Genomic DNA, 12,738 nt, shown 5'->3' on the forward strand with positions numbered 1-12,738 from the left:
AACAAAGCCTTAAATATAAAGTCTAAAGTGTTTGTTATATTTTCAATTATTTCAACCATTACATTATACACCTTAGTAGTCCCTCCTCACACTTACATTAATTCTATTACTAATGTCATTTTAAGGGTAAAATAATTTGAGTCACTTTCATTCATTAAAAAATATGTGATTGAATAATCGATATATACGGCTGCTAACAACTTCCTTCATTTCTCTATTGAATTAATCATTTCCCCCAAGACTTTCTATTAGCCTCCACATTCCCCTTTTCATCGTTGTGGTTTATAAGCCTCCATGCATGTCATGTCATCCCCACATCCTATTCTCTTTTTGTTTTGTTTTGGTTGCCCACTTAAATTGACTCTTCCCATGTTGGATGGCCAACAACTCTTCCTTCATTGTTTTCTTATAGATGAGCAATAATACTCTAAAATAATTCAGGTTCATATAATGATAATTTTAAAAAAGTACAAATATAACCCGGTTTATAAGTGATATATTGAATGTTTTCTTATGTTTTTGCTATATTTATGATTTTTTTTAAAATGTTACTATATACTTTAATACTTTAATTTTAATTATTATATTTACAATGTCTCTTTCATAAATTACTATTTTATGTTATTTTAACATACCCTTGAATTTCCAAATTTTTATCGGGTTATATATTGAATTCATTGAAACAAAGTGTTGTTAAACAAATAACCCTAGTAAGTTAATTTAAGTCTTCCAAGGGATTAAATTGAAATGATTTCAAATATTTGTTCAACCATTCATAAAATGTTCAAATAGAAAGAAAATAGAGCTATCAACTTCGGGGACCAAACACACCACTAGATATCAATTCGTTTTCAAACCAAATTTAAAATATTAAAAAGATAGCTATAATAATAAGAATCTTTTAGATAATAATGGAGTGCATTGACAAAGATTGCTAATACAGTTTTTCCTCTCATGGTCCCATTGGAAAAGGAAAAGGAAAGAAGCTTTTTGTAGATCGTCAGCCAATAATGCACCTTATGGCTTCTTCCACCATTACTCTTGTTCGAACAGAACTCAAAAAAGGAAAAAAGTAACAGAAAAAGACATGCTCTTTCTTGACTTTGATTCCGAGTGAAGGAGGAAGACGACAAGGAGGAAATAAGGCATTATGGAATTGGCAATTGGGTTATTGGGATTGTTGCATTTAAGAATGGTATGGCGCCAATTTTATGGTTGTGGCGCATCGAGCAAATAGTGGGCAAGCTTTATGCGCCTCTGCTTCTTTCCCATTCCTTTCTCGACTCCATTTCCTCTTCCACACATTTATTTTCTTCCCATTAATACCTCCAATTTCTCTTCTTCTCTCTCCTCTCTTCTCTCTCTCTTCTTCTTCGTTACGTTCTTTGGATTGTTTCTCTAGCAACAACAAAACTCATATTGGGATTTAGCCCTTGTTTTCGTTTATCTGTTTGAAGTTTGTGAAACCCAGAGAAGAACGATCATTTTTGGTGTTTGATCGAACGTCTTTTTGCGGTTTTCGCTGGTAATGTTCATAATTTCATGTGGGTTTACAGTATTTTACTCTGTTTTTTCCATTAGAAAGAAAGTCGAGCTTTCCCATATTCACTAGATCCATATCTGTTTAAACCCTGTTTAAGTTCGGTGGATGTTGATTTGTTGGTCTTTGGAATTTATGGTCTCTCTTTTTCGTCCTTTTTCCTTTTTTGGTCGAGATGATGGTTACTTGAATTGGGTCGATTTTCGTATGGATTTTCAAAGTAGAACGCGATGTGTCTTGTGGGTAATTTTAGGGGCTAAAGAAGCTTTGTGAATGAAAGAAATAGATGGTGCATGCAATGAAGCAGACTAGCATAACTTTCTTTAAAATCTGTTTCATTTAGGAAAATTGCAAATGATTAAGGCTCCCAATTGTTTCTCGTTCTCTCTTGCGTTTCGCTATGGACCGTATGTATATAACTCAGTATCAAATGAGATTTTGAAATGAAGTGTCTTACTGAATCTACTCTCTTACTCTTGTTGGCTGCAGGGCTGCAATGGCGATTTGTATACCTGTTGGAAGCTGCAAACTGTTTTGCAGGGCGGTAGACTTGAAGGGGCAAGGTTGTCGAAGAGCTCAATGGGACGCTAGTGTAGCTTTCAAAAGATGCTTGCAGGATGAGTTCTCGAGGTACGGGTCATAAATATCGAACATACACTGTCAAAACAAAGTACAATACTTAGGTGCATTTCAATATGCACTAATCTTTATGCCTCTGATATCATAACACATAAAAAATGAATTAAATATTTGTGAAAAGAAGTAAAGAAAAGTATGATAGGACAATTTGGTAGGAGCCAGGAACATAGGTGTTCCTTCGTATATTTCAGTATTTTCCCAAAAGATTTACTGTATTCATACGTGGAATACAATAAACAATAATTTGTTTCACTTCTGTCATTTTGTCAAAATGATGCTTGTTTATGGGGTCCAGCTGGAAAGTACTTGGGTTTCATAGTCCTAGAGTTGATATTAAAATTGAACCTCCAAATATAATGGGGTCAGGGAGTGACTTTTCTGTATACCCCACTAAACTTTTGACATTTCACTTTATATCAGACAATTTTTTGTTTTTTGTTTGATACTTTCTTTTTTTTTAATCTTGTGTCTGGTTATGCTTGTTCAATGAAATCATGAACTGTTTCATCTGTCATGTTAGAAGATGCTCAAGCACATCGGGGTCTACAAACTGAGAACAATTTTGATTTGCTATTAGTGTAAAATGACTTTTGAGATATGTATTCATTTTCTTGTCCTATAGGTGAAGAAAAGATATGATAGAATAGAGGTCCCTTCTGGGACATCCGGTACAATTGGAACGATATGATAGAATAGAGTTTTTTGTACATATGCAATAAGTATTTCATAATGGGATTTAAATTTAAACTTCTCTTTAGGCATTTGAAGACAATTTTGTGTGTTACATGGGTGGGTGTTTAAAATTCTTCACTCCTACAGTTTGATACCATGGACTTCAGTTTACTTATTGTTTGGCTCTACTATCCAGGTCATGTGAGTTAAGTAAGTTCTCGCATGTATACAGAAGCAAGGCTTCCCAACCTATAATTTGTAAGAAATGGAGAACTCTGACGGCAGTAACCTCAGCGTGCTTGAGTGACGGTTCAACAAAGTATTTTGATTTTGTTGTTATTGGTAGTGGAGTTGCTGGCCTTCGTTATGCTCTTGAAGTTGCTAAGTGTGGATCTGTTGCTGTGATCACCAAGGCTGAGCCTCATGAGAGCAATACAAATTATGCTCAAGGTGGTGTTAGTGCTGTTCTTTGTCCTTCAGACTCTGTTGAAAGTCACGTGCAGGACACCATCGTAGCCGGGGCTCATCTGTGTAATGAGGAAACAGTTAGGGTACGGTTTTTTTTCCCATCTTGCATATCATACTTTCGGGTCTTTTGAAAGTTCATTGCCTTCCTTTTTTCTTGCTTTCTTCTGATTTTGCCAACTTTTTTAGGTTGTATGTACAGAAGGACCTGACAGAATCAAAGAGCTGATTGCTATGGGTGCATCATTTGACCATGGGGAAGATGGTAATTTGCATCTAGCAAGGGAAGGGGGACACTCTCATCGTAGAATTGTTCATGCTGCAGACATGACTGGAAGGGAAATCGAGCGGGCTCTTTTGGAGGCCGTTGTCAGGGATCCTAATATTTTTGTGTTTGAGCACCATTTTGCGATTGATTTGCTTACTTCTGAGGTTTGTGTTTCTCTTTTACTTTCAATAAAAAAAAAAATGTTCTAAAACAATTTCCTTGCTTCTGCTGAGTTTAGCAATTGTATTAGAGAATAGAATACAAGAAATTTAAATGCCAGAGAAATATCAAGAGTATAAATCAAATGCTTTAACTGCAATAATGTGAAATGACGGTAATATTGCAGGATGGTTCTGACATAGTTTGTGTTGGTGTTGATACTCTGAATGCTGAAACACTAGAGGTGATATCTTGATTCATACCCGAACTATCAGGGAACAGTTTAGAGTCATAAAACAATTCATGTATTCTTTCTTTTAATTTCTTTCCTCTCATGTGATTCCAGGTAACACGGTTTATTTCAAAGGTGACTCTACTTGCCTCAGGTGGAGCTGGTCATATGTATCCATCAACGACAAATCCGCCGGTACTTTTCATTTTCCAATCTACAACCTTCTAAATGAAATTAGTTAGTCGGAATTTGATAGAAGTTAGTTTTATAGTTAGAATAGTAGGGGCACAGTAGAAACTAGTCAAGATATTAGTCATAAATAGAGGGAATGGGAGGAGATAGTATTAGGGAATGATTTGATAGTTCAGACTTGGATGATCTCAAGAGAAGGATCCAAGTACCTTCCATGCTTGAGGCTGTACTTATTTAAGTTCTTTTCTTTTATCTTTCCATATCATTTTAGTTGTTTGGCTCCTATCAGAATCGTCCATGCAATCAATTCTTGTACTGTAGATATATTTTGTTTAATGTTGGTCAACATCTGCTTAAAGGTTGCCACGGGAGACGGAATTGCCATGTCCCATCGAGCTCAAGCTGTAATTTCTAACATGGAGTGAGTAACCGCCTCAGTCATTGTGCTTTATTTTATGTCTATTCTTATGATTATTGCTGAGTTTGGTCGATTGATAAGAATACGAATACATCATCTATCTTACATTTATAGTATTTCTTTGACTTTAGAGGACGCAGATGCAGCTCTGTTCTTGTCATGTTAGTTAACTTTTAGTTATGTCTCATTTCCTGAGGTGGATTTGGGGAATGATTAAAAGGATGATAGGAGTTATGGACTTAAGGTTGTGATGACAGTTTGTTGTCTAATGCAGATTTGTGCAGTTCCACCCAACTGCCTTAGCTGATGAAGGCCTTCCAGTAAGATTAGAAAAACCAAGAGATAATGCTTTTCTTATAACTGAAGCCGTTAGGGGTGATGGAGGTATCTTGTACAATTTAAGTATGGAAAGATTTATGCCATTGTATGACGAGAGAGCTGAGCTCGCCCCAAGAGATGTCGTGGCTAGAAGCATAGATGACCAGCTGAAAAAGCGAAATGAGAAGTATGTGCTCTTAGATATTAGTCACAAACCCAGGGAAAGTATCCTCTCCCATTTCCCCAATATTGCTGCCGAGTGCCTCAAACATGGTTTGGACATTACATGCCAGCCAATTCCGGTAGTCCCAGCTGCTCATTACATTTGTGGAGGAGTTCGTGCTGGGCTTCAAGGGGAGACAAATGTGCGGGGTCTATATGTTGCGGGTGAGGTTGCATGCACGGGGTTACACGGAGCCAATCGCCTAGCTAGCAACTCATTACTCGAAGCCCTTGTGTTTGCACGGAGGGCTGTTGAGCCCTCTGTTGATCATATGAGGAACTCAAGTCTTGATTCCAGTGCCTTGAATAGGTGGGCTAGACCTTTTGTACCTGTGTCCCTAGGGAACGATTTCATGAGCAGAATTATATCGATGACCAAGGACGTAAGGAAACAGTTACAACTAATCATGTGGAAGTATGTTGGAATTGTTCGGTCAACCACCAGGCTCGAGACAGCAGAGCGGAAGATCAGTGAGCTAGAAGCAACATGGGAAGAGTACTTGTTTCATCAAGGATGGGAGCCAACGATGGTGGGTCTAGAGGTTTGTGAAATGAGGAACCTGTTTTGCTGCGCGAAACTGGTTGTAAGCAGCGCTCTCGCTCGGCAAGAGAGCCGTGGGCTTCATTACACAATCGATTTTCCTCATCTTGAGGAAAGTAAGAGACTTCCAACCATCATATTTCCTTGTTCACCCACCAAGAGTACATGGAGCTCAAGGCAGCTTCACTGGCAACCTGTGTAGTATAGTAGTAAATAGTGTCTCTGCTTCTTATAGCAAATCTAGTGATGCCTAAATATCTATATTTATAGGACAGAATTATATTATCATTCTTTTGTGTAGTCTCATTAGCCTAAGGCTACATGTCTTTTATGCATTTTGCAGCATTTATTGCATACAAGTGTTTATGCGAAGTTATCGTTTTGTTTCTATTATGTCTTTCTAACCATAAGATTGTTTCAGTATTGGCTTTGATTACAGTCAATATCAGTTTGGTTACTTATTCTGAAGTGGAAAATGATTTCAATCTAAACATGCTTGATATAAACATAGTAAAATATAGTTGGGATCAGTGGGTTTCTTTTTCAGAATTCTTTCCTTCAAGATAACGTATTAATTTACTTTAATACTTAATTTATTGAATTTTATTTGTATCCTAGCTCAATTTAGACAAAGTTACATGATAACAAAATTTCAAATCTATCATCTATAGAAGTTTAAATTATTACAATTAATTATTTAGTAAGTCAATAACAATTTACTAAAATATTTACACTATTTCTTTATACAAACAAAAACATATTAAATGAATGTAATTAGACACAATGAGTAGTAATTTAAGAATAAAATTTTGCAATCCTTGTCTCATATATTTGAGATTTTGTGGATATATAACAATGGTTTTTATATTTCTAATTCATTTTTTCGTTATTCTAAAGTTGCTCCATCAAACAAACATCCATGTGCTTAGCTTCATTAGAAAAAAAAAAGGGCCTAAAGAAATGGTAGCCTAGATAATGTAGATTGTTCTAGTCGACCAGAACTCGACCATCACCAACAAGATCAAATTAAGTGGAAAGAGGAAAATATATTAGACAAAATAGATATAGAAAGGAAACCCTAAATTTTAGGAAAATAGAGTGAAATGCTGTCGAAAATCATATCAATATCACTAAGTCAATTCTACCCTGAAAAGATTTGATTGTTTTTACAAACATCAAAAGTGTGAGTTACAAATTAATTAGGGCTTTAACAAATGAGTTTAAAAAACTAGACCTATAGTAGACTTGTTTATTTTTACAAAACTGACAAAAAAAAAAAAACACAAACTCAACTCATACGATACACATGATTTACAATTGATACATACTTAATACACTCGATGCACTACTAATATGCACTTGATATATTAATTATATTCACTTTGATACACATGTAATATACACTTGATACCATTTTAATAGACATTTGATACATTTGATATACACTTATATGTGATCTATACTTGATATACATTTGATAGACACTTGATACATATGATATACACTTAAAAATATATATTTATTGTAAAATATATATTTATTGTAAAATATAAAGTATAGACCCGAATTATTATTACACTTTAAATGCCTCTAAAAAGTGCTTCACATTTTTGCTCTAAAGTTGTTTAAGATAAAAATATTACAAGAATGTCACATTAATTTTATTTACTCAATGTATCAAATATATATCACATGTGTATTAGTAGTGTATCATTTGGTTTGATTTTTTCTAATTAAATTATCCCAACCTATGTGTCATTTTTGGAAGGGTTTCTTAATAATGTAGTTGTTTCTCTCTTCTTATTTCAACTATTTTTTTCTCTCTTTTATTTCAAGTTTTTCTTTTTCCTTTTTTTTTCTGAAGAAACTATTTGATGTTCGTCCCTCAAAAATGTTGTACAAAGAGCTGCTCACGGGTTGGGTATTCGAGCATTTTCTTGGGAAAGCCAATTTATCCGCCATGATTGATGATAAACAATTCCTGTAAATATCACGTGCAAAGAAGATTAACATCTTCACAAAATTCCAAACATTTCTCATACTATAGCATAATAAATCCACAGCCAGTGCCGTCAACGACAATGCTTTCCTACAAACCACGCTCAAATTTCAACCACATTTCGTTCAAATCCCACTTTTCGCTCATTTTCTCTCAATCTGCTCTCACTTTTCCTAAATGGGTACGAACCCACTGAAAATCTGAGCACCGAAAAACCACCCACGGACTGCTTTTGCTTTGCTCTGTTGCAAAACCATGGACCCATTGAAGCTCCGCCGTGTGTTGGTGATTCTTTTTCTGGGTTTTGTGGGATGGCCCATGTTGTTGATTGGCGCCGGTGGTTCGGGGAGTTGTCGATTTCCGGCTGTGTACAACTTCGGTGACTCGAACTCAGACACTGGAGGAATATCGGCTGCGTTCAATGTGTTTGAGTCACCTAATGGCATGACCTTCTTTGGACACCCTTCTGGGAGGGCCTGTGATGGCCGTCTTATTATAGACTTTATAGGTTAGTAGTAGTACCAAATTCTCTCGCATCTCTCTGTTTTTTAATACTATGCACAAATTGTGATCTGAGTCTGTAAATTTTGGTTCAATAATTTATGTTTGAGCTTATTATTATTGTTTTTTTCAGTGCAACAATTGGTGTGGGATTCCAACCTCCCTCTTCTAGACAATTACTCGCTTTGGCACTCATGTTTGAGCTCTTAGTGTCTAATGATGTTTTAATCTTTGTTTAGATGGTTGAGGCTTGAAGCCTTCCAGTATCATTTAGAAGTAAAACCATGCTGATTTTAGATGTTTAGGGAATTACAAATAACAGAGAAAAATTGGAATGAATGTTAAAAAACGAACACTTCAAACAATTAGAGTGAGACGTTAATATCTTGCTCTCTTTAAGGAAATTAAACCTATGTATATTGAATTTCTTTGATACAACAAATATTCTATGGCCTATTCTATAGGATACAACAATATGAACCGTTGTGTACCTCAAACCACTCTACATTGAAAAGTTGAACTTAATGCCTCACAATTTAAAACACCCCTCATTTGGCCAATTGTCTTAGAGGTGCTAATGATAGAAAATAAGAAGAAACATGCTTTTTAGTATTCCTTATTGTTATGCTATTTAGCAAACTTGTGGATTCAAAATTTCATGTATAAATTATTCTTTAGCCCATCTCCAGTACGTTTTTGCCAGAGAAGGAATGAACTCTATCTTTTAACTCATATGAAACTCCAACTTTAGAAAAGTATTAAATAATAAAGAGTGTAACAACACAAACTATCAGTGTCATTCTGTTTTGAAACCATAGAGACTGGGAGTTCCTTTTGCTTGGCCTTATGTTAATTAACTCGAACATGGCTAGGCTTTTGACCATGAAAATAGCTTACAATACAATAAGTATGTTCATGTATCTAACAGAGTGAATTGCTTTGAAGCATTAATCAAGATTCTCTGCGTTTGGTAACCTTGGGCTGTGAGTTTGTCGTTTTCAGCTCTAGCAACTGATGTATCTGATTCTTTTGCAGCTGAGAAGCTGAAATTTCCTTACCTGAATGCATATTTGGATTCAGTAGGAACAAGCTTTAGGCATGGAGCTAATTTTGCAACAGGTGGTTCATCAATTCGTCCTGGTGGTTACAGCCCTTTTCATCTTGGCCTCCAAGTGTCACAGTTCATCCAATTCAAATCCCGCACCACGTATCTATACAATAGACTTCAATCCAACAGTTAGTTTCTCATTTATTACTCTTTGCACATTACACATGTCAATTCATCTTTTCTCACAATGTGGTTAACAATGACTGTCAATGTTGGTTACTTGGTGACAGACAGGACAACTATTCTAATCAAAAGCAATATAGCAAGGCCCCAGGAGTTCTCGAAGGCGCTATACATGTTTGATATTGCACAAAACGATCTCTCGTATGGTTTCCAACACTCATCTGAAGAACAAGTTAGAGCTTCCATTCCAGATATACTTAACACATTCTCTGAAGCTGTGCAAGTAGGCAAATTCTAAATCACTCACTCAACAATGCACATAAATCACTTCAAAAACCTATAATTAAAATCTCGATGTTCTTTTTGGTGTATGTTTCAGCAAGTATATAAGGAGGGGGCAAGATATTTCTGGGTGCATAATACAGGTCCAGTTGGATGTCTGCCTTTTTCTATTTTGGATAACCATAGGCCAGGTAATATAGACAGCATAGGGTGTGTGAAGAGCGCGAATGAAGTCGCTCAAGAACTCAATCGACAACTTAAGAATCTGCTGGTAAAGCTGAGGAAAGAGCTTCCTTTAGCTAGAATTACGCTTGTAGACATGTATTCAGCCAAATATTTTCTTGTTAGCAAGGCGAAAACTGAAGGTTGTTTCCCTTTTTCTCGATGTTGATATGAAACTATCGATTGGAAGAAAGTGGAAGAGGACTGATTTTAGTATTGAAATTGGTGCAGGTTTTTTAAGTCCAGTGAGCTTTTGCTGTGGGAGTTTCCATGGCTTTCACCTCAACTGTGGGAAGAAAGAAGTTGTGAATGGAACAGTTTATGAGAATAATGCTTGCAACGATCCATCAAAGCATATAAGTTGGGATGGCATACACTACTCTGAGACTGCAAACTTGTGGATTGCTGACCACATTTTGAATGGCTCATTTTCAGACCCACCTTTGCCAATTGACAAAGCTTGTCAAGCTCTCTAATAATGCATGATGATAATGATAGTTTTTAGTTTGTTGAATTTCTTGTTGATTCTTGTAGAACAGTTGCTTCTAATATAGGCTGTAATCTGATCCAAAGAAGCCTTGAATTTTTCATTTGAAGATGAAGATATTACAACACCTTTTTTATAAAAAAAATAACATATATGGTCCTAACGGATTCTCCTTTCAATTTGGACTTGTTGCCATCCATTATTAAACACTCATTTATTTACAATATACTTGTGTGTACAATACACAATATCTTCTTGTCAAGATTCAATACTCTTTGTTCTGTTGAGCTCTCATAATCTATATATTTGGGAAGATTTTTTATAATTGTATTTACTCCGTCTCAATTTTAAATTGTATCAATTTAAACTTTAAACTAATAGTTAAATCAAACTAGATCATGTTTAACTCTAAATTAATAATTGTATTCATTTAAACTCTTGAATTTTAGATTGTATCAATTTAAACTTCGAACTAATAATTAAATCAAAGTTGATGATGAAGTTGGTGGAGGATTTTTTTTTGGAAAAAAGAAAGCAGAAAAAGAGAAAGTGGAGCTTATGGTTTAGTTTTTGGGAGATTTGTTTGCTCAGCCCAATGGCTTTCCATTTGAAATCTACTAAGCCTAACCCAACATTGCCTTCAACTCCCAACGAATTTCTTTAAAATTCTAACAACATGAAATGTAAAATCCTATCTTTACCATTGTAATTATTAGAAAGGCATTGAGTTTCAAATACTTCTCTTCTATTCTGCCTTAAATATTAGAAACCCTCTAAAATAATCTCTTAGGCCTCTGTCATCCAATTAACAAAATCAAAAGAGAAAACTTTAGAATTAGAAAAGCAATGTCTCATGCACTCATAAATTAGGTTTTACTAAAGAGCTTTATTAATTTTGTTAACATGATCAAATCATTTTCAAAAGATTACCCAAACATACTATTAGTTTAAAAAAATATATTTGCTTACTCTTTTAGGACTTTGGGTGGCTTCAATAACCACTTTGTTTTTTTTCTCTCGTTATTGTTGCTAAAATTAAAGGAACAACCATTCCATATCTAAGATAACCGATATATTTTTAAAGTATTAATATATATAATAAAATTTAAAAAAATATGTAAATATAACAAAATCTGATAGAAGTCTATCATTGATACATTATGCTGTGAATATTGGTTTATTATTGTAGATCATAAGATGTAATGTCTTAAGAGAGAGACATGAATGAACTGGTATCACATCTAAATGAGAGGGATTCTAAATACATGAAAGTAATGTTAAGAAAAACTTAAAAGAATTAAAAGTTAATACATATACAAACAATGTGCACCTTCCTTTTTAGTGGCTTGATCATAAGAACTCCAAAGTTAAGCGTGCTTAGCTTGGAACAATTCTATGTTGGATGACCTATCGAGAATATTCCTAAGATGCATGTGAATGAAGACAAAACATTCTGAAAAGACGGGTAGAACTTCCAATCTAATATGGCTTTGTTACTTGTGGATATATTTGTATTGTTTTGGTAATTAGTTTCCAAGCAAAGAGAAAGGGAGAGGGAGACCATAATATACCATGGGAGAAAACAAAGTTTTCTTAGTCAATCGATTTTTTTTGTTACTCTTTCTTTATGATATCTTCAAGGAAAAACCTATTCTACTCCACATTTTCAAGTTGGAAGAATCCCTCTTTTGACTAACAAAAAAAAAAAAAAAAAAACGTGTAATCGACACTTTTTTACTCTCCAACTATACGTAGGAATGTTCATGGATTGAATTTGATTGAGTTGAACTACATTTTATATCCAATCAAATTGTTTGGATTCGAAATTTTTACAACTCAAATAACCTTTTGTTGAAAAATGAACCAAATGTATTCCAACTATAGAATACTTAGGTTATCATTTATTTAAATTTTTATTCTAATAAAAAGTAAAATATCAATACATATAAATTAGATTTAATTATTTCCATATATGAAATAAAATTTCATGAAAATAATGTAAAAATAAAAAAGTTTAACATTCAATAACAATAATTTTGATTACAGTTGCATTAACCTGAATGGTCTAATTAGGAATACACAAACTATTCACAAAATATAACAAGTTATATAATCGGATGGAGTTTACAAATGTTTCGGTTAAGCAAAACATTAAAAAACGTCTAATAGCTAGGTTCCAAAATAAGCATAACAAAAGGATTATGCAAAAGCCAAAGTGAAATAGAATTTAGTGATATTGTATAGATGTTAATTATACTTTGAATTATTAACTTAGTGAAATAGAATTTACTTATACTTTCATTTATCCAATTTTCATTACTATACTTTCAATTATTAATCTTAAATTTAA

At 34.2% G+C, this 12,738-nt stretch overlaps 2 protein-coding genes across 2 annotated transcripts; both read left to right on the plus strand.

Annotated features, from left to right (window-relative positions):
• The first annotated feature begins 1,106 nt into the window (after positions 1-1,106).
• Positions 1,107-6,157, plus strand: LOC101205815 (L-aspartate oxidase, chloroplastic). Its single transcript, XM_004142758.3, has 8 exons — positions 1,107-1,525; positions 2,030-2,170; positions 3,048-3,402; positions 3,506-3,748; positions 3,931-3,987; positions 4,090-4,170; positions 4,527-4,588; positions 4,860-6,157. The coding sequence occupies exons 2-8, from the start codon at positions 2,037-2,039 to the stop codon at positions 5,866-5,868; spliced, it is 1,941 nt and encodes a 646-aa protein (XP_004142806.1). The 5' UTR covers positions 1,107-1,525; positions 2,030-2,036; the 3' UTR covers positions 5,869-6,157.
• Positions 6,158-7,588: 1,431 nt separating this feature from the next.
• On the plus strand, positions 7,589-10,567 carry LOC101206048 (GDSL esterase/lipase At3g27950). Its single transcript, XM_004142759.3, has 5 exons — positions 7,589-8,173; positions 9,202-9,402; positions 9,505-9,680; positions 9,777-10,044; positions 10,133-10,567. The coding sequence occupies exons 1-5, from the start codon at positions 7,921-7,923 to the stop codon at positions 10,375-10,377; spliced, it is 1,143 nt and encodes a 380-aa protein (XP_004142807.1). The 5' UTR covers positions 7,589-7,920; the 3' UTR covers positions 10,378-10,567.
• The last annotated feature ends 2,171 nt before the right edge of the window (positions 10,568-12,738 follow it).

Source organism: Cucumis sativus, chromosome 5, assembly GCF_000004075.3.
Source record: "Cucumis sativus cultivar 9930 chromosome 5, Cucumber_9930_V3, whole genome shotgun sequence".
Taxonomy (NCBI): domain Eukaryota; kingdom Viridiplantae; phylum Streptophyta; class Magnoliopsida; order Cucurbitales; family Cucurbitaceae; genus Cucumis; species Cucumis sativus.

Excerpts from the sequence above, each read along its gene's own strand:
- LOC101205815 (XM_004142758.3), top strand. The coding sequence starts at position 2,037 with ATGGCGATTTGTATACCTGTTGGAAGCTGCAAACTGTTTTGCAGGGCG. Across the intron at positions 3,749-3,930 it reads TTGATTTGCTTACTTCTGAG|GATGGTTCTGACATAGTTTG; the intron begins GTTTGTGTTTCT and ends GTAATATTGCAG. Across the intron at positions 4,589-4,859 it reads GCTGTAATTTCTAACATGGA|ATTTGTGCAGTTCCACCCAA; the intron begins GTGAGTAACCGC and ends TGTCTAATGCAG.
- LOC101206048 (XM_004142759.3), top strand. The coding sequence starts at position 7,921 with ATGGACCCATTGAAGCTCCGCCGTGTGTTGGTGATTCTTTTTCTGGGT. Across the intron at positions 9,403-9,504 it reads CAATAGACTTCAATCCAACA|ACAGGACAACTATTCTAATC; the intron begins GTTAGTTTCTCA and ends ACTTGGTGACAG. Across the intron at positions 9,681-9,776 it reads CATTCTCTGAAGCTGTGCAA|CAAGTATATAAGGAGGGGGC; the intron begins GTAGGCAAATTC and ends TGTATGTTTCAG.